This window comes from Triplophysa rosa, linkage group LG10 (genome assembly GCF_024868665.1).
Source record: "Triplophysa rosa linkage group LG10, Trosa_1v2, whole genome shotgun sequence".
Classification (NCBI taxonomy): Eukaryota; Metazoa; Chordata; class Actinopteri; order Cypriniformes; family Nemacheilidae; genus Triplophysa; species Triplophysa rosa.
Window position 1 is genome coordinate 19036233 of NC_079899.1, and position 22549 is coordinate 19058781.

General features: G+C 37.5%; 1 protein-coding gene across 1 annotated transcript; it reads right to left on the reverse strand.

Annotated features, from left to right (window-relative positions):
- Positions 1-1204: 1204 nt before the first annotated feature.
- LOC130559815 (uncharacterized) lies at positions 1205-21633 on the reverse strand. The gene is made up of 40 exons (XM_057343095.1): positions 21355-21633; positions 21194-21266; positions 20778-20914; positions 20558-20689; positions 20417-20457; positions 20135-20177; positions 18895-18949; positions 18575-18738; positions 16867-16992; positions 16751-16785; positions 16160-16298; positions 15915-16051; positions 15460-15682; positions 15189-15306; positions 14597-14734; positions 14304-14411; positions 13947-14126; positions 11728-11897; positions 11430-11616; positions 11110-11315; positions 9194-9292; positions 8178-8247; positions 6718-6854; positions 6203-6334; positions 5872-5912; positions 5695-5737; positions 5422-5473; positions 4881-5026; positions 4558-4671; positions 4424-4458; positions 4163-4301; positions 3952-4088; positions 3625-3847; positions 3370-3487; positions 3094-3231; positions 2843-2950; positions 2583-2762; positions 2322-2491; positions 1719-1905; positions 1205-1514 (listed from the first exon to the last, which is right to left on the reverse strand). The coding sequence occupies exons 1-40, from the start codon at positions 21361-21363 to the stop codon at positions 1306-1308; spliced, it is 4899 nt and encodes a 1632-aa protein (XP_057199078.1). The 5' UTR covers positions 21364-21633; the 3' UTR covers positions 1205-1305.
- Between the last annotated feature and the right edge of the window lie 916 nt (positions 21634-22549).

Below are 22549 nucleotides of genomic sequence, written 5' to 3' on the forward strand. Positions count from 1 at the left end.
CACGCTGTCGTATATGCCGATCCAGAGCATCCCAAACATGCTCAATGGGTGACATGTCCGGTGATTATGCTGGCCATGCAAGAACTGGGATGTTTTCAGCTTCCAGGAATTGTGTACAGATCCTTGCAACATGGGGCCGTGCATTATAATTTCAAGCTGCGCTGCGTACGCGGATCGACACGGTGATATTACAGCAACGCAAGAGAGAATCGAGAGCCGTATGTGTCGTGATCTCACTCTTGTCTTGGCTTTGTGTCTCGTGTGGGTGTGTGTTTGTTTTGTCGAACACGTGGAGTGCCGTTTTGACAGCTCTACACGTGTTCGGTGTCTGCGTCACTCGCCCCGCCCCCGTGTCTCCCCGCCAGGCTTTCCCCTCACCGGGTTTCCATCACCTCATCACCCTCACTCCTGTAGCTCGTTCCCCATCAGTAGTCTCCCCTGGTTCCTCATTATGTTTCACCTGTAATTCATTCCCGTCTTCAGGTCCCCTCTATTTAATCCCTTTTGTCTTGTGTCAGACCGTTGTTTATTGTTCACGTCCCTGGCCGTTCCTAGTCTGGTTATCATAGTTAGTTTGTTATAGCCATAGTCATGGTTTATTTTTTGGGTTTTTTCTCTTAGTGCGGACTTTGTTGCCCTTAGTTTGCTCTCTTGGACACTCCCCTTGTTTTAGTCTCCAGTGCCTAGACTTGTTGCTCTCAAGCTTTCTGTTCACTTCCCCATTAGTTCTCATTGGCATCCCGGACCTCCCAGCTCTCCTCACCCCGGCATCTCTTCTCCTGCGGTCGCCGCTCTCGTCTCAGGTCGGCTGGTGGGTCGAGGCTTCTGCATTTTCAAAATAGCCCAATTCTGCGGGAAAACCGCGACCCTGGCAACACTGACCCAGACCTGCCTGAAACGACTCGTGTAACAACACCCCCACAAATCTACATCAGTTTATGGTATGATTTGACTAAGACCGCCCAAATGTATACGCAAGTAAGGTGGGCGTACCTGTGAGTAGAATTGCTATGAAATTAATATGTCAGATTGGACTATAGGACTGCGCCATCTAGAGTTTCATGGCAGAACTTTCTCTGTCTTTGAACAAATGTAAGCTAAAGCTGACCTATGATTTATAAAACCAGGCTTCTTGACACAAAATGTCCATCTAGTGGTCCAAAATTTCAGAGCAAGTAGCATGAATCACAGTCATAACAAATAATGAATATAAATAAACCTTTATTAACCGCACATATTTAACACAGCATATTTAAAATCTACTTCAAATCCAAGGAAAAATCACTCTGACATTAGAATTTGGAATCACTTTTTGTTCTTCTTAATGGCTTTGTTCAGTGTGTTTAAAATGATGTCTTTGTTGTTTACAATGTTGTAGGTGGTGAGGTCGGCCAATTTCTGGAAGTCCTCAGGTGCATAAGTCAGTCTGGAGGTAGCAAACGGACTTGAGAGACTGGTGAAGTCAATGTCAAAATCTCCATTCTTCATCTCAGTCTTACCCTCTCTCTTCACTCCTATCACACAAATACACACATAGAACCATTTATTTGATGTTGCAGAAGATTTCCTTCTATTCTGAACAGAAAGTGCATTTAAGTGTTACAGGTCTCCATGCTGTAGGACAATGTTCATATGAGATTCTTAATAACTTACTGTGGAAATTTTATGGTCATAATTCTGTGAAATTACAGCGGGTCTAAAGTGTTGGATGTGCTTACCAGGAGCCTTGAACTGTTTGAATGTGATGTTGATCAGGGGAAAATGAAGCACTATGGGAGCCTCTGGATTTTCTTTATCCTCAAACACATAAACTTCCTTCATCGGCTCGGACTCCAACTTTTTGAAATCAATCCTTGGAAATGGAATCTTACGTTCACTGCAGTACTCATGAGTTTGCTTCAGGGGCTATTGGACACACACAAAAACATAATCAAGAAATCTATATTTATTTAAGTCAGAAACTGAACCATGTACAAGTGAAGCTATACATTCTTTACATTTACATTTAGTCATTTAGCAGACGCTTTAATCCAAAGCGACGTACAAAGTAGGGGAAAACAATAGAAGCAATTTGTGCAACAAAAGAACAACAATGCATAGGTGCAGTCAGCCTATCACAGCCTATCATTTTTTTTGGGGGGGGGTAGGAAAGTAGAAAGTAGAAGACTGTACTAATGGGTCAGATGTTGACGGAAGAGATGTGTTTTTAGCCAATTCTTAATGAATCTTGTGGCAAGAGGGAGATCGTTCCAGAGTCGTGGAACACATCCGGAGAAAGTTTTGGGTCTTTACCCATTATTAGTCCTTAAGGTCTCGCTCACCTTGAAGTGGTCCACATCCCAAGTGTAGTTCAGAGACAGAATAACATCTGCACGTCTCTTAGGGCGAAGCACTGGAGGAAATGCCAAATTGAACACAGCACCAGCATCTACAAGGCCGATGGTGGGGTCGGCTGGTGTTAGAGAGTTAGGGAAAGCATCTGGATGGGTTTCTGCAGACACAGTAGAGAGATCACCTTATATTCAATTCAATTGACACTGAGTAGCAGCACTGACAAGACTAAACATAAATGATGTTCTGACCCTCCCATGCGGTTAAGTCACTGTTCTGACTGTAGTTCCTGTGCATGTGGAAACCTCTCAGAAAGTTGTTCGCTTGACTGATAATGGGGCGGCTGGTCAGAAAGTTGCTCATCCTCTTTGCCAGTTCAGTCATAGGACTGACATGAAGCGTGTCCAGCGTTGACGCTTTATCATCCGTGTCTACAGTTAAAGCAGGATAATGCCATTAAAATAAGTAGTAATTAAAACATACCTAGCTATTGTTATTGCCTTTCTCTCACCTGACTGCTTCACATCTTCTCCAATCTTGTGAGCCCAGGATGGGATGACTCCAGTGACACAACTCCAAATCTGAGTCAGACTCAGAGAGAAAGCACTGCTCCATGTTCCTGGAATCAGAAACCCACACACATCCTATTAAATACGTCTTTAATCGTGTCCTAATGTGAAACTTCAATCACTATTGTTGACTTCTCCAAATAAACATATCAGTAAACTGATTTACTGTAAATTGATGTGTTTATATATTTACCCAATAGAGTAAACATCCCAATTTCAGGGAGTTTCCTGACCAAGTGACCAAGATAATATTCACTCCCAAAGTTCTGTGCAGGTATGAAGGCTCCATACTTGAGAAATCCAACCTCATACGGGGTGAATTCACACCATTCTGAATAAACAGAAAAGAAAAACACAAACTGCATGTTAGTGATTGTTTAGAGGGGACATTATTCAACTGTGTTGTTTCCACCGCTGTACCAGAATTATTGGGTCACTCAATATTCTTCAGTGCAAAATTAATATTTACCAGACTCTATTGTACTTCCTGCCTTGCCATTCTTCATGTTGAGAGCTGTGTAGATTGGAAGTGGGTTCTGGCCCTTTAAGAGTGCCTTCTGCTGTTCAGAGAGTGTCACCATTTGTTTCTGAATAAAAAAGTTAGCAATAACTTTAAAATCTTTGATGGAGACAATGATACAATTTGTGCATCTGTGTGATCCTAACTGCATTACAAATTTACTCTGATTTTGACGGATCAAAACTAGCAGTCAAATCTCTGTACCTTTCCTTGGATAAGATACTCTATAACCAGACCCCACATGTCGATGAGAGAGACGAGATGTCCTTGTTTTTCTTTCACTTCCATCTTTTCTTTGTAGTGTCGTAGCTGCTCTGGAGAAAATAAACTGAGCATACTTTTTGATATCTCCTTTTTCATAGACTCCATAGTCACATTCAGATCACTGCTTGACCAGTCAGCATCACCATATAGAGAGGCCAAAGCCCTGTGAGACAATGAGAGAACATAAAAGAATATGAATTGTACTATGATTATGAACCATGATACTGACTGGTTGAATTTGAAGCCTGTAGTTCTTTTTTCGCTCACCAGGTGGAGCCAGAAACCCCTGTGATGTAGCTGACAGCATCAAGAAGCTGGAGTTTCTGTAGTCCTCTAAGACTTCCATATGTGCCCGTCATTGCCCTCGTTCCACCTCCAGAACACACCACAGCCACCACTGGCACCTTAAAAAATAGAAATAAATGAAATAAATAAATAGAGTTTATGATTGTACAAAAGTTTGTATTTGTTTTCCTACCTTGCTGGGTTCAGGAGGAGATGTGAGTTTCAGAGCTCTCTGTAGCGCTTGTGACACCACTTTTCTCCTCTTTACCAGAATTTTTTTTTCCTCCGTCGGGATATCAAAATCAAGACGTACATTCATGTCTTCAATAGACCTTGAAAATGCATACAAACAATAACAACTTACAGACTGAGAAAAAAACTTTAAACATTTTTGTTGCTACAATGCTTATTATTAATATACACTGACTACAAATAAATGATTCAAACTGTTTACCGGTCCTCTGTCTTTACTTGCAGATCTATGGAACCCTATTAAACAAAAGTCTTTGTCAGTTATTAAACAATCATGGTTTCGATTTTTCACTTTTCAATTGAATATGAAGCCAAGTTGATCTTTTTAGTACTGACCTCTCCAACAGGCAAAGAGAGTTTGATCTTTTTTTTGGCTGGTATTGGTCTAATAGAAACAGAGGACAGGGGTTCTACAGCATTCACATTTGCACCATCCACTTCTGTCATGTCCTGGACAACAGTAAATAAACAAGGCTCATATGATAAAACAATTATATAGATATTTTGCCTACTAGCTGTACTTGATATACAGTATTTTGTCATACTAGTGTTTTCAAACCTTTACAGCAAATAAAGAACAGAAGTGGAAACTCAAATGTTACGTGATCTTCAGTATATGTTGATTTGCTATAATAAGATCAATGTAACTAAGCACACACCTGTGATGGCATGAGACTAAATTCAGTCTCCAGGTCTCGATTGATGTAGTAGCGCATAGTTTGTGAGAAGCTGGGATTTTCCTCAGAGCCTGAGATCAAACAGTCTTCCTTAAATGCACCTCTCAGTTTTAGCAGCATGTTATTCACTGAAAACAAACACATTCATGTTTTGTAAGCCCTAGTTCTCATTTGGATCTTCATTAGAAGAGTGCCCAGGATTTCTTCAAAATTATCTGTTTGTTTTCCACAGAAAAAAACAAAATCGTACGGTTTTGGAAAAACGCGGGTAAGTAAATAATAAAGAAGGTCAGAATAAAACATTTAAAGTGAGCTACTGCAATGTCAAAAATGTACAAAACTGATGTGCCATAAATAAATAAATATATAACAGAAAACTAGTAAGTAAGTATTTTTAGATTGACACATTTATACAAATATTATTTTCTAATGTTGTTGAATGAGTCTGAATTAGTCTGAACCCAGATATGATCTCTCTGGTGGTTATTTGATTCCCCTCTGTTTACCGTTGGTCTACTCTTACCATTAGTCTTTCGTTTTTCTGCCATCACGTCTAGTGCACACAATGGACCTGCCTAGAATAAAGGAAAACAATTATTTTTGAAATGCATTCCATTTTACTGAGCACAACAAGTCACAAAGTGATAAAGCTGTGTTTGTAAAAACTCTTTCAAGGGTTTGATATAGGTAGGTTGAAATATCATTTTTATATTGTCAATTTTACAAATATAGATCACAATTTCTAACCTGTCTTTGTAGCAAAAATGTGTTGTGGTACTGTTATAAATGGTCTTACCATCAACACTCCATTAGAAAGGTATTGCACAGGACTCTCAGAGCTTTAGTACATACCAGAGAAAAAAACGAAAAAACAGTTAATTAGTACTAATGTAAATGTAATGCTATCAAGTGTACTGCGCAACTGGTTAATGACATTACTGTATTGCAGATGTTTTCACAAATGTTTACTCACCTCTCTGTCACCTTAAAATCCACCCACAGCTCATTCTTTGTCTGAGAAAAAATCATATACATTATAATCGAACTAATAAATGAGACAACAGCCAATAAACATTTCTAACATCTGATGTCTACTGATTTACAGGAATGGGCGACAAATAACTTCTTTCAATACAGTGAAAATAAAACATACGTTTAAAAAGCGATGTTAATATAAATGCAAAAATATTACTGTCTGTAGGCCTGTGACGCATATGTTTGCATATAGCAGCCCTCAAAGTACGAAAAGCTTTATAAGTCACATTTTCAAATGCTTCCTACTGTCCACGCACGTGAGAACTGACCTTATCATCTGAAAAGAAGCATTTTGTCAGCTTTTGTCCAAGTGTGAGGTTACTGATATCAAACAGGATGGTAGAACAGCAGTCGTCACTCGTAAGGCTGTCCGCATCATATATGTGGAACTCCAGAATATTCTGAGAAAACAAGAACAGTGTGGTAAGGTGAGGAAGGATAAGCTAGAAAAGGTTAAGGTTTTACATGTTGCTTTGTCTTATGATCTAATTCCCAAAGCAAAGACATGGAAAATTTGTTGACAATTTAGCAAGACATCTTGGGGAATATTCTGGGGTTAACTACATAATTTAATAGTGACAGTAATAAACTGCATCAACAGTACTAAACTGACATGTTAAACACATTTTTCTTATTTCTGTAGAATGATGTTTCTACAATAGTGACATCAACTGTGAAGAGCATAGTTCCACTTCTTAAGAACAGTGGGGCTGGAGAATGAACTTATTAGGTGAGCTTGGATGGTCTGGTTTACAATAAGACTAAAACTAACCCAATTTTATACCTTGACACCACTGTGTACTCGGAAACGGAAGGTTTCATTCCATTCTGGAACATTGTTGTTTGTGACAGTCTTGGTTCGATGAAAGCAGGCGCAGGCCGTAGGTAACTTCAAGACGACGTAGCAGTCACACTGTGTCACTGAAGAGAGAGAGAGAGAGAGGATAAGAAAATGGAGTATGCTATATGCATTATACAAGAAATCAAGGTCAGTTGTCAAAAATATAACAGGTTTGAAGCAGTGTTAATTTCGTTGACGAAAACTACGACGAAAAGTATTCGTTAACGACATGTTTTCACTGACGAAAACGAGACGATAACTAAATAAAAATGAATGCATGATAACGAAAACTGTAATAAAAATATACTGACATTTTCGTCAACTAATAAAAACGAGACGAAAATATTCTTGTCCCACCTGGCGGACATCAGTTTGCGCGCATGTGCTGCTTATCTCATATAAACGGCAGAGAGAAGTCTCTGGGAGAAGGGGAAGCACACACATGTATTCTGTGTCTCCACGCGGGTTACAAAGCGTCTTATTTTCTTCACGATCGCCGGTAAAACGCCGCAAACTTGAAGCGCGACTGCAGGCGAGTCACCCCGAAACACATTACGAAGACAAGCACAAAGGTTTTTATATGCCTATGTTAACTTAACACGAGCTGCTGCATAACGTGAAATGCAACATAAAGTCAGCAAAAAGAAACCAGCGCTGTCCTCTACTGATTATAGAAGTGATGAAGTGAGTCAAACTGTACATTCGAACCAAGTATGTAACATGTTTGCATGATTAAAGAAATGTAATACAATTTATATAATATGTCTTTTTGAAAGCTATTTCTCATTCATTGCTGTATCAAGCAAAGACAGGGCAGCTCTTTCTTCAAAGAGGCATGCCATGAGCCAATAGCCTTTGAGTGTGAGCCCTGTCAGAGCGTTTCATTGGTTGAATGAACTGAATGAACACGCCCTACTTAACGAGTCAATTGAGTCAAATGGGATTGAATGAACTGGAACATGTCGTTCATGGTCTAATATTCTGTGTTCCAACAATGCAAATCTAGTTACTGAACTTTTCTGAAAAATAAAGGTAATGACCTGGTTTAATTTCATTCTAAGGTAAAGTAAATTATGTCAAAACAGTTGAATCTTTGTATGGAACATTTAATTACACCAAGTAAATGATTTAAACCATTTAGATTTTAGTAGACTAAATATAATGTATATTTATTCGACTAAAATGTTTTTCATATTTCGTCGACTAAAACTACAATGATGGGGTTGACTAAAATGTGACTAAAACTAAATAGCATTTTCGTCAAAAGACTATGACTAAAACTAAATCAAAATTTGCTGTCAAAATTAACACTGGTCTGATGTACAGTCACTTCTGATGTAAAGTTTCATTTTTATTTCACAAATAAGATTTCTGAGGAAAGCTAGGCAAGAAAGGAAGCTCACACAGGTCATGTGACTGACTGAATTTCCCTCTCAGCACTGTGACAGTGAGGTTCCAATATGGCATGAACTCCTGTATAAAAGAATGAAACAAAATGACAAATATCTTTAGACTGGAATCAGTGAAGAAATGTATAAAACATGAGACATATCGTTGAACTCGTAACCACAGAAGCATAAATATTAACAACACTTCACCTAAAAAGTAGGTAATACGCTTAAACCTTTTGGATGGGGTTGCTTTAATAACTTGTTATAGAATAGTTGCGTGTTCGTACAGTGCGTACGTGTTTTGTTGACTCTTTCTAGGCAGTAGGCACCAGTACATAGTAGATTAAAAATACGTTTGTCTTTCCAAAGACTGTAGGAACATTTAAACATTATTTTCATAAAAATCGGTTATTTGTTGAGAACCAGTATGCTTCAAAGCTTAGTATCTAAAAATACATTGTTTTGTTTATATACAGACAGACTAGGCCTATATGTAACTATATTATATTATTAATATTCTTGTATTTGTTTCACCTCTGTTATTTTCATAGACAATATAACTAGAATAGAACTTTATTGTCATTTTTTAGAAATAAAATATATACAGTTGAATGTCAGAACAGCCACGACCTAAATACATAAACAAAGGTATATATACACACAATAATATAAAAATATAAATCCTCTGAGGTAGTGCAGTGACAGTGCAAGTAAAGCAATTACTTGCTGTAAAAGAGCAGCCTGGGTGCAGGAACGTTAAATCTGTTTTTCTTGACGTAACATAACATTGCTTACTGTATTCTGTATAAAGGGTTAGATGTCCAATGTTGTGACTAGAAACTTTTTTAACATATTAAATACCAATTTCAGTTCATCCAAATTTGATGGTAATAAAATGATGGTTGGGGCATGTCCCACCTGTCCACCAGTAAAACACACTATAGAGCAAGTTAGATTAGGTATACTTAAAATTAAGCAAAGTAGTTCATGATATTCGAATATCTGTGAGAAAATGCTTACTGTCTTACCTTCTGCATCGTGGTGTTCTTGGCAGGACTACGGTGAAGTGTGAAAGCCAAGGCATGACCTTCTCGCAAGTCTTTGTGGAATATAAAAAACCAGCTAAACTTGTTAGTTCACAGCCCCACGCGCCCTGATAAACTATTTGATAGTGTTCTGTCCTCGTGCAAGATTTATGATTAACCATTTGTATCTATACTCTAGAATACGTCATCTTCACCAACAGTTTACTTGGTATCTCACCAAGCATCAATGTTGATACTGAAGCAACCTTCCTATTAACCAAGTTAAGATTTTAAATCAATTTTAGGGTCAATGTCAGATTTAGCCTTGTTTACCATACTTAACCTATCATTTCCTTCTGGTATTAGGGCTAATTATAGTCAGGGTTTGGATTACTGGTATAGGGCTTAAAATGAGTGCTGCCTTAACAGGAATGTAATTGTTCCAGGATCAACAAAACATCTTACTTGGCAAAATAACAGTTACGTATTAGAAGTACAACAATTAGATTACAGAATCATGGGTCAACGGGTGCTCTAGGTGTGAAAAAATGTTATTATGTGCAAAAAAGAGAACAAGGATGATGTAATTGTTGACAGTTAAATCCTCACCTGCCCACACATTACAGCCTAGCCCTTCGTTATTGAAATTAACTCTATATAAATATTCTAACACAACAGAAGGGCGTAATTGGCACAACGCCATGTCATCCGTTAGTAAGAAAGTAACAGAACTTTTTGCTATACGACAAAAATAACAATCAGCAGATACTATTAGTAACTCAGTGAAGAAGAGGCCATGGCTTCTTTATCATGAAAATTATTGCAAAAAATATTTAATCATGAATAATCATATTGAACATTATTATAGCACTTTACCAATAAGTATGTTAAACAAATATCATATTCGTACTACCATCCGCAAACACCAAAATCATACAGGATATCATTGGGTTCTGATGGGGCCCTGAGGAACCATTACTGCTGGCCAAAATGCTTTTATTTCTTCTAGAATCATGTTTTATTTATAGGAATGTACACTTCATTGGAAAACAATGTGTGCTAAGCTTATTGGTAATGAAAACGTTAATGTTGTGACTTTTGATTGAGTTTTGATCGCACATGCTATGTTTTCATTGGTTACATAACAGGCTGGAATCCTGCTGCTAAGGTAAATCAGCAAAAACGAGGATGGTTGGAGCGTTATAGTAAAACTATTCAGTTACGTCATAAGCCAAGGCATGTCAGGCACACCCAAACAACACTATAGGAACAATAAGGAACAAGAATAATAATTAGGCCTACATGAGAGAATGGACTCAAAATGAAAATTACCCATGACACAATACAGTATAATAATATTGCATTTTTTTATTCCGGAAATACATTGAAGTGATACCAAACATACATGTTTATCTAAATCATTGTACTTACTAGGGGTGCACCGATACCAATACCAGTGTTTGTATCGGGCCCGATACCAAGCTCATGTACTCGTATTCATATAGATATACCGATACCAAAGACCTATACCTCACTTGACATTCCTGACTTAAAGTTGTGCTTCGTAATGTGTTTTGAGGCAGAGTTATTAGTTTCAGTGTGTTGTGCTTGGAAAATACAGGTACAGGCATCGGTATGAGTATCGTCGAGTACCAGAAAACAAATATGGGTACTCGTACTCGGTCTTTAAAAAATGGTATCGGCGCATCCCTAACTTACTATGACAAACTAATTTACCAGATTCAAATAGCACTGACAAAACAAGAGATTTTGTTTCTTTTCTGGATGGATATTTAAATGTTATTAGTAATTGAGAACGGGCACACTCTCTGGCACCCTCTGCATCTAGAACAGACCAACTTCCTGTTCAGAGGTGTGTTTGAAAGTAACAGTGGCCCAGTTCATTTTTTGTGTTTTCATTTGGATTTCCTATTAACCACTTTGTTCAGCACTTTCAAAATGATATCTTTGTTGTTTATAATGTTGTAGGAAGTGAGGCTGACAAGCTTATCGAAGTCCTCTGGTGTGTAGGTAATTTTGTGAGTGACATATGGACAGGAGTCACTTTTGAAATCAACATTAACTGCTCCCTCTTTCAGCTCCTTCTCGCCTACTCTTTTCACTCCTGCACCAAACACATGTATTGTAATACAAGTTTAGAGCCAGAAACACAATATTTAAGGAATATCAATATGATGCTGCCTTACAACAACGTTCTTATGTATCAGGATGTGCTTACCAGGAGCCTTAAACTGTTTGAATGTGACGTTGACCAAGGGAAAGTGAAGCACTATGGGAGCCTCTTGATTTTCTTTTTCCTCAAACATATAAACTTCTTTTAGTGGCACTGACTCCAACTTATTGAAATCAATCTTTGGAAAGGGAATCTTGCGATCAGAGCAATACTTGTGAGTTTGCTTCAGAACCTATTTGGCAACATAACAAAAACATAAATAACACACATGTACAGTAATGTTGATAATGCATCTATCTCCTCCTTAAGCCAAACCTTTGGTAATCTTTCAGGCCTCCCTTACCATGAACTGGTCTTGGTCCCAGGAGTAGTTCAGTGAGATAATAACATCTGCATGTCTTTGAGAGCCTACCACGGGAGGGAATCCGGAATTAATGGCAAATCCAGCATCAACCAAACTAAGCAAGGGATCCACTGGGGTCAGGGTGTTAGGAAAGGCATCTGGATGTTTTTCTGCAGACAAAGAATATTGTTAAGATTATGCAAAGACTCAGATTTTCAAATGCAAAAAGCCATGTTAGCATTTCATGCAATGACAGACATGACTAACATCATTAAACAGACATGTCAATTGCTGCAACGTCATTGCACTTGTATCAAATAATTATGGTCTCTAAAAGTTGAATATTGTATAATAGGAGATATTTCACGATAGCTGATGTAATGGAAGAGTACAAGCAAAGAATTATCTTTGCACAATTATGAAGCATACGGTAATGTTTACACAGATGTTAAGAAATTATAATAGGCTACATAATAAGGTGTCTAAATATATTCCAGTTTAGAACCGTCAGGATCTATGAAATAATTAATATGATAAGAATAGAAATTTTCCACGAAAGTAAATGATAGGAGTCAGGGGTGGACTGAGAGTAAAATGTGGCCCTGGACTTTTTCAGCAGGAGCGGCCTACAAAACCCAGCTTGCAACATAACAACACAACAACGCACTGATGCACAAACCCTTCTATAGCACTATAATTCATAAATGTAAATGTTTTTTTAAGACCTTTCATGCCACCTTGCAAAGTCAATAAAATATGAAACAGTAAAGGCCAGTACAGTCTAAGCAACAAACAGAAATCAAAACGACATAAAAGCCTGCCTAAACATGTAAATTTAATATAAAGTATTTATTGTAATATAATGTAATGTATTTAAACTGACCATGACATGGTGTGACTAGACTTTGTTAACAAATATTGTTTTACATCAGCTATAAAGTCCAAAATCAACATTTAGTCTTAAAAAGTTAGAGTTTAGGATTTATAAATCGAGAAGAGCAAACATTCACTCTTTAGTTTACTTATAAGCCTAATACGTTTTTTAAAACTATACATTGAATACAAATTTGACAGAAAAATTCAAAGTCATTTCATTACCTGTGATGATAGATCTGCAGTCTATTGAATTCTTCCATGCTAATAAAATGGACTATATACACAGTCATATCTTATGCCTCATATGCTATAATCTTATCTGTTTCAGTGTGTTTTTAGACATTAACTCGAACAAACGTCTAAAATTATGAGACCAATCATTTTTTATTTTTTTATTTAAGTTTTCAACAGCAAAACTCACAAAGTTAATTAGTTTGCATCTCTGTATTTAACATTTTTATTGTAAAACCGTTGGCTTTGTTATGTTTTCCTTCCTATATCTCACTACACATCATTAAAGCTGAATCCACACATTGGAGTTCGCGCATGTTAAGCGCCCGCCTACGAGTGCAACTGGCTCTTAAAGGGGACGAGAGATGAGACTCTGTTTGGTTTACTGCACGTTACGCCCAAAAAACACCCATTACTCATTAAGAGAATCGGGACAACCCTTTTAGACAATGCGCCCGGGCGCGCCAACCGTTTTCCCGTTGTTAAACTAGCAAAAGTGGATTCGGACACGCGCTGAGTGCACCTGCACCATGCGCTTAAGACCATGCGCTTAGATCGTTAAAATAGGGCCCTAGGACTTTATTGTCTAAAATTACTGACTTGTCAAAGACATGTTTGAGGTCATTCAAAATGTTATACCTTATTAACTTAAAGGGATACTTCAGCCAAAAATTCTGTCATCATTTACTCACATTTGAGTTCCAAATCTGTACAAATTTCTTTTATACAGAGAAACATATTTGGAAGAATGCTTATAACCAGACAGATTTTGCCCCCCATTGACTACCATAGTAGGCAAAAATACAGAACTGTAAGTTCCCCAGAACTGTTTCTTCCTACATTCTTCAAATAGTCTTCTTTTGTGTTCAACAGAACAAAAAAAGGTAAAGTAATTTTTCCTACTATGGGAGTCAATGGGGGTCAAGATCTGTTTGGTTATAAGCATTCTTCCAAATATCTTTCTCTGTGTTCATCAGAACAAAGACATTTATTCAGATTTGGAACAACTCGAAGGTGAGTAAATGATGACAGAATTTAACTTTTTTGGGTGAAGTTTCCCTTTAAATCATTAAGATTGCACACTTGCGGTCAATAGCACTTGTGTCCCAAACCTTTCCATGTGATGAATCCAGAGTTCTCGTTGTAGTCCCTGTGCAGCTGCAAACCCCTAAGAAAGTTGAACATCTGGCTGATAATGGGGCGGCTGTTCATAAAACCGCTCAACATTTTGGCTGTGTCCGTAACTGGGCTGACGAAGGACATGCCGAGTGATTTTGCCTTATTAGCAGTGTCTTTTAAATGAAGCAAAGAGATAGTTTATACATAAGAATTTACTCACTGTGTACTGTATAATCATGAACACCTGTTTTTTATTATGTAATATGAATTTGGGAATACCACTGCCTGGGGTGGCAGCAACTTGGATACTAAATCTGGTTCACCTTATACCTAATAACACAAACTCTCACTTGTGTCACTGGCTTCCTCTCCAGTCCTAGGGGCCCATGAAGGGCCGATTCCAGTGGTGAGACCCCAGATTTTTGTCAGATTTAGAGAGAAAACACTGCTCCATATTCCTAAATAAGCACAAAAATACAAACATTCATGTGTGCCTACAGTATATAACACTACAGGTTAATGTTCTGTATAAATTCCGCACAGAATACTTGACAGAAGAGGAGATACATGCATTTCTTAAGATGTAGAATTAACAACAAAAGTCAACACCACACACAGTGCTACTCACTGTGCACAAACTCACCCAATAGAAAGGACAAATTTGTTTCAGGAAGCTTCTTGACCATGTGACCAAGATAATATCCACTACCAAAGTTCTGTGCAGGTACAAATGCACCATATTTAGAAATTCCAACTTCATATGGCGTGAACTCGCACCATTCTAAATGGGGAAAAATGAACATGGGAGTATTAATATACTGTACGTATACAGAACTTTAAAGTACCACCTTTAAACTAGAATGTTCTAGTTCATGTCATTAGCCAAATGAAATTGATGCTGTCTTATCTACTAAAACACTGTGTACTGTGGCCTAAGGAATCTTCAAAGGCACCCCAAGCTACAGTGAAGAATTAGCCCAATGATTTTTTTTGATCATTTTAGAATAAAGCTGCATGGTCCACTTTGGATAACAAAACTATTAGCTTGGTTATGAGCATGTCAAAAATTTACAGAGCCAGACATTAGAATACATTTTTAAAAAGCTCTTAACATTGTGCTTTATATTGTGTTATATTTTGGGAGTAAAACATGGGAAACATGGGGGTACTACAACTGTGCTACAAGCTAAACAGTCATTAGCTATATTTTTGTCCCTTACTGCTACAGTACATACCAGCCTCGGTTGTACTTTCTGACTTGCCGTCCTTCATGTTAACAGCTGTGAAGATGGGTAAAGGGTTCTGGCCATCTGACAATGTCTTCTGCATTTCACTCAGCGTGCCCATGGGATTCTATGAAAAGAAATCATTAATTCATAGTTACCCAAGTCTGACTTATTATTATAGATACAGTAATGCGCTTTTATTTACTCCACCTCTGCCACTTACAGCAAACAAGCAAATTATAATTATTAAATAAAAAATGTAAATTTATTCATCCAGTACCTTTCCTTGAATAAGATACTCTATAGCAAGACCCCACATATCAATAAGAGATACGAGATGTCCTTCTTTCTCTTTTTCCTCCATCTTCTCTTTGTAGTACCACAGCTGGTCACGAGAAAATATACTAAATGTACTTTTAGATATCTCTTTTTTTGCAGACTCTGTAATCTTAACGATGTCTGTTTTAGACCAGTTAGGGTCGCTATAAAGTGTAGATAAAGCCCTGAAAGACAGAGAAAAGGCTCTTAACAACAGATCTTCCATTCTTGGTATTAACATTTTTTCAAGAATAGTTTAGCTTTCTATTATTCAATGTTCATGGCGACTCAATGGCTTTTATAATTCACACAATAAGCAACTTATACTGCGATTTCTATAACATAATGCTATTCATTATAGAAATGTTACTGCAGTATTTATTTACGCTGACAGGCTAGAGTTCTTCTTTCGCTCACCAGGTGGAGCCAGAAACTCCTGTGATGTAGCTGACAGCATCAAGAAGCTGGAGCTCCTTTAGCCCTTTAAGACTTCCATATGTGCCTGTCATTGCCCTCGTCCCACCACCAGAACACACCACAGCCACCACTGGCACCTGAGGGTCATCATCAAACACAAAAATATTGATTTTGCTTCAATAACCTTATAACACTCTTGTTTATGAAACTCAGGATCCAATGTTGCTCATTTTCATCTGTAGTACTTTGCTTGGTTCAGATGGAGAGGTGAGATTCAGAGCTCTCTGTAGAGCTTGTGACACGACTTTTCTCCTCTTTACTAGAAATGTTTTTTCTTCCGTCGAGATATCAAAACCCAGACGTACATCAAGGTCTTCGGCACCACTTTAAATCGCACACACAAACATGATTACTATGAGAACAGGGTGACTTGGAACTGATTCAATATTGATTGTGTTTTGTATACATCAAAAATAATTTAGACATTAAAGGGATACTTCACCCAAACATGAAAATTCTGTCATCATTTACTCACCTTCGAGCTGTTCCAAATCTGTATACATTTTTTGTTCTGATGAACACAGAGAAAGATATTTGGAAGAATGCTTATAACCAGACAGATCCCCCTCCCCAATTCTGTTGAACACAAAAGAAGACTACAATAGTAGTCAATGGGGGGCAACATCTGTCTGGTTATAAGCATTCTTCCAAATATCTTTCTCTGTGTTCATTAGAACAAAGATATTTATACAGATTTGGAACATCTCGAAGGTGAGTAAATGATGACAGAATTTTCATTTTTGGGTGAAGTATCCCTTAAATGTCAAATTTGTTACCAATCATCTGTATTCAGTTCCACATCAACTTTTTCCTTTGAAAGAAAAAAATATGTTTAATTTCAGAAATGAACGCATCTCAAATTTGCATGTGTATTCATTTTGCCAGTACTCACCTGTCCCAATTGCAAAGAAACTCTCATTTGCTGTTTGGCTGGAAGTGGTTTTAAAGCGATAGACGACCCAGTGTCTTCATACTTTGGATTTGCACCATCCACTTGATTTGTCTCAGTCTGGACAAACTACATGGAAGTAAACAAATAAACAAAACTGTTAAAAGCTCAAATATGAAGTATGCATACTTTATTCACAACACTGTTAGAAGCCAGGGAAAATATGTAAATTAAATGTTTAATTTAGTAATATTACAACACTACTACTACTGTATATTATGGCAGACAATAAATGTTGGCAATATCTTTTTGTCAGATGGCATGTGTAAGGAATGTATGGAGTTTAAATAGACCCAAAACTCACGCGCATGGTATCCGCGCTCACACGCGCGATGCAAACGCGCATAATGATAACCACGCTCGGAAAGCTGCTCCGCGAGGGCGCATTTAAACTCCGCGAGCGAGCAGAACAGTATTCGCAAGTGGAAAAGAATCCTCGCGCGGGCGCATTTCTGCTCCGCGAGCAAAAACTCAGTCCGTGAGCAGAGGCTTTGACGAGCACGTGCGCGATTCTCTATGCTCTCGCAACTGCTCAACACTTGCTCGCTCGTTGAGTTGACTTCTGAAACTTTGGAGGCGGGACAGTGCATGTTAAAAGTTACCAATCAAATGAGCGGATCAAATGAGCGGAGACATGTCTCCGTTCATTTGATTGGTAACTTTTAACATGCACTCACCTACATGCAGTCACCTACAGATTACATGTCTTACTACCGAATGATTAATGTATTACCTTGCCTTAGCTATGTGTTAGTATTTTAACAAGTGACATTTTGATTTCTTACATCTGTCAACAAAAAATTATGCTATATAATATAGCAGTTAAACTTACATGTCATGTATGACCTATTTAAAACATACTATAATAATATAATTAAATGTCTCCTGTAGTCATTAAATTTGAGTTATCTAATATCTGTTTACTGGCATAGCCCGTTTTAATATTTTCAAAACAAATAAAGCAAAACAAATAAATTATTTAAATAAAATTTTATAGAGTACATCAAATTGTAATTTATAATAACTTGTGCTTTGAGTTATACTGTTGTAGCCATTTATTCATTCTCATTTTAGAACAATTTCATGAAAATTATTAACAATACAAAATCAATTATCAATACACATACCAAACTATTTATTTCTAACTTCCTGTCAAGATGCCAAATATGTAGATCCAAAGCCAAGGGCATACATAACACTGTAACCCAAGTTTAAAAACGGAAAAAAGTATCGTGTTATGCGAAATTAAGATGTACAACGGGTAAGATACATGTCGGAGACTGTAGGTGAGTGCATGTTAAAAGTGACCAATCAAAGGATTGGAGAAGTCTGCCATTGTCCCGCCTCCAAAGTCTCAGAAGTCAACTCAACGAGAGAGCAAGTGTTGAGCAGTTGCGAGAGCATAGAGAGAATCGCGCGCGCTCGTCAAAGCCTCTGCTCGCGGACTGAGTTTTTGCTCGCGGAGCAGAAATGCGCCCACGCGAGGATTCTTTTCCACTTGCGGATACTGTTCTGCTCGCTCGCGGAGTTTAAATGCGCCCTCGCGGAGCAGCTTTTTTTTGCATCGCGCGTGCGCACGCAGATTCCATACGCGTGAGTTTTGAGTCTATTTAAACTCCATAGGAATGGCCTTTTGGGATAGATGACGCACATTTTCAGAGAACATTCCGCTCTCAGGGGTCAAATTAAGTTCAGTTTCCAGGTTTCGGTTGATGTAAAAATGTAACATCTTCATGAATTTCGGATTGTCCTCATTTAAAATGAGGTGATCCTCTTTAAAAGCCCCCTTCAGCTTCAACACCATGTTCTGGATTGCTAAAGGACACAGAAGAATGTACAGTAAATCCACTTACACCCGGGGACATAATAATACTGAGAATATCTAACCCGTAATAGCTGTATCATTTCTGTGAATTTCAGATACAAAAAAAATATTTGCATGGTAGTTTACATGCAAATATCTGCATTTACCTTCAGTGTTAGGAAGCTTGTCTACCCCCACCTTCAGCTCACAAAAAGGACCTGCCTGGTTTCATGGAAATAAAGCTTTTTTGATCAAGGTGATAATTTACATCTACTTCTTTAAGGGGTTAGTTAGTGTGAAAGAGCTTGCGGGCCGTAGTAAAACTGCTATGTATTTTTTCACACAAAGCACATCTAGCCCCTTTTAGCTCTGTAACACTACATTGAAAATATATAACACACATTAAGACATACAGCCGTCGAAAAAAATTAAGAGACCATTCCAAATATTCATTTAATCAGCATTTCTAGATATATTGTGGCCATTCCAGTCCAGTGTCTGTTGAATTTCAACAAAATCAAACTTCATTAGTGAGATAAAGTTTTCCAACAGCAGTGTGAAAGACTGACAGCATGATTAAAACTGTGATAAAAATGGGTTATCGCATATTTTTTTAGCTTTTCATAAATACAGTATATGTAGAAACATTACTGTTGTATTGCTTGAAAGTGAAAAGAATTTGTTTTCTTTGCAGTATTTAAGATCTGAAAAAATACAGAGCATCTTTCTGTTACTTTGACCTGATGCAGTTTTCATTTTCTGCAAATAAGTAGAAACAGAAACAATATTTTTATTTAAAAGTTGGGTAGTTAGTAGTTCACAGAATGAAATAAAAATAATTTGACCTAACACATACCTTAGTAAATTCAGAAAAACTGAAAATAATTTTGAAATGGTCCCTTTTTCCACGGTTGTACAGAGAAAGATCTGGCATGAAACTCTAGATGGCGCAGTCCTAGCCTAAAACCAATCTTACCACACGGCACAGCTGATTGGTTCCTTCTGTATCAGCAGCCAATGAGCTTGCTGCCCAACGTTTAAATCTTGGTTAGTGATTGTCATAGCAGTGCAGCGTGCTTCAGAAACCCACCTCCTTCCCCAGCTCCACATGTTTACATCTGCTACAAGGTGATCATGTACGCTATATGAGATTTATTCATATATGTTATATGTGCAACAGCAGCATTGCTTACATGCACACAGCAGCATGTTGTGGATGTATTGGCATTAGCAAGTCTTTGTACTTGCTCCGCCGCAGCAGCAGATCTATTCTGCCAAGACCAAATACCTTTATATGTCATGTACACTACCATGCTAAGCCCTCCGAGAGTTGTCATGACAGAACTTCTTTTAAGGATTATGTAATATTTCAACAGGTAATAAAAAAACTGCAGTAAGGGTTCTTACCACTAACACGCCATTAGTCATGATAGGGCTCGGTACCTCAGAGCTGCAATGGGAAAACACAAAAAAACTTCTTACTAAAAACAAGGCATTGCATTTGCATTTAGCACGAAGCTGTCAATCAACTCTGGTTATCATTTATAAAATGAGCAACAAACAAAACTTTCCACAATTCATATTTATTAAAAAACAACTCTAAGTTGTTCATTTTTTCTAGCTTCAACTTCAGTCCTACATATAACGAATGAATCTAAAAGTAAAACCATAAAGGCAATTTTCACCCACCTGTTTGTAATCTCAAACTCCACCCACAGCTCATCTTTTGTCTACAAAAAAGACATTGACAGATCAAATATCCAATAAGTTGTCTGTCAGTTTTGTATTGTGTGTCATGACATTTTGTCATCTCCACATAATAGCACTGACCGTATCGTTTAAAATTAAGCATTTTTTCTCTTTCTTCTCAAGTGTGAGGTTATCAATGTCGAACAAGACGGTGGTGATCTGATCATCTCTCATGTACGGGTCATTGTCATAGATCTGGAACTCCAGAATATTCTATATAGAGAAGAGAAGTGATATAAATACTGCAGATAATGGTATGTCATTTATTTGACAGGCACAGCAGCCCTGAACCATGGTTTACCTTGACATTGCTCTGGACCCTAAAGTGAAAGGTTTCGTTCCATACAGGCTTGTTGCTATTTGCGACAGTCTTGGTGCGATATGTACGAGCAGATGCCGTGGGTAGGTTCAAGATGACATAACAGTCAGATTCAGACCCTAAGGAAAAATGAAAACTGTGGGTGTTGGCACTTTCCATACACATGGTCTTTGCCGTGTAACAGCATGTTCAACTCGTGCATGTACTGCTGTAAAAAAGCACAAGGTATGTCACGACCACACACACAAGCCCCAGCATAGCAAGTCTGAAAGACAGTACAGCAAACTATAAACACACAAGCTTGTACTTGTTTTCTGTAAAAGCACTTGAAACACTCCTCCAGAAAGTAAATACTACTGCATTATTTGGAAGCTGATAAAATGCACTTATTGTCTTACAGTAGTCATATGACTTTTTGATATGGCCATGTAAAACTGTGACTGAGAGATTCCAGTATGGCTTCACTTCTCTCTGTTGAACAGAAAACAAAACAGTTAGGTTTTAAACTAGAGCCACGATGGTGACAAGATGTTTCTAGGAAGAAACAAGATTCGCTTACCTTAAGCATTGTGGTCTGCAACGTCTATCTGCCTGTGAAAAGCAAAGAATGTGTTACAAGGTGATCCGCATGCAGCTTTAAAAGCAAGTTTTTCCTTGTTAAACATTCCTAGAAATGTAGAGTTATAAACACTGGTCTCGCATCTTAGAAGGGCAGAAAGAGAAACTCTTCAGTATCCTCATTTAGATCAGTTTTAATAAGTAAATATTGACATCAGAACACGAGACAAGACAAACACGACGGTACAATCTGATCTGCAAAGAAATGTCGTCTAAGAAAAAGCGGGGAGGGGCTGTACTTTTATTATAAACATGCAATACAGCACAAATGGGTAGTTGACAAATAATTTGTACATGTGGCGTGACATAGCAAAATTTGGAAAAGAAAGTGTTAATATTACATTGTTTTATATTATTAATATATTTACCGTATAAAATAGCATAAGAGAGATTTATCTTCATTGTTTTTCTGTTGTTGGTTTTTTCAAAAATTTTGCCATAGTCTGTCAACTAAATACAAACTTATACATGCATGCCAAATAAATTTTAAAATGTGCTAACAAAACTAGACGAAATAAACCAACTTTCTAGGAAACACATCTTGACCACCAACGCATGAACATTTAAACAACATTCCAATTATAGGTTGCTCTAAAAGTAAAATCTAATCAATTACCAAAAGTACCTTTGTTTTATTTTTTCAGTATTAGAAAATCTTGTTTTATTTTTCAGTTTTAGAAGTTCTTGGCTATATTTGCCTATGGTTTCAGAGAATACTCACCAAGGTCAATAGATAAAGACAATGACAAACTGTGGTCCAGCTTCAGAAAAATGTCATCTGTGAAGCTGTTGTATTTATAAATCAGATTAGCCAGCCTTCCATTCTGATTGGACAAAAATGAGTGCCAAGAGTGATGACAAAAGTCCGGAACCCCAGGATATATTGCTCTTTTTACATTCCAGTTGCATGTTGTTTCATCTTTACACATTTGGCAGACTCTTTAATCCAAAACAACTTGCGGGGCATTTGAGCTATTCTTTGTCTTTGCTGTAATGCACACATTACCTGGAAATGGAATCAATGACATGCCCTGAAAGTAAGCTACTACAACATGCTGTAATACTGCAACCTAATTATTCTGTTTTTATGTCTATTATAATTGACTTTTTCTATGTGCATGTCTGCAGCCTTAATT

Bases quoted from the DNA above. Each gene is read 5' to 3' on its own strand.
- LOC130559815 (XM_057343095.1), bottom strand. The intron at 11,316-11,429 runs GTAAGCACATCC...TGTTTGGTGCAG, and splicing joins CAAACAGTTTAAGGCTCCTG to GAGTGAAAAGAGTAGGCGAG. The intron at 4,672-4,880 runs GTGTGTGCTTAG...ACTGTTGTCCAG, and splicing joins TTAGTCTCATGCCATCACAG to GACATGACAGAAGTGGATGG.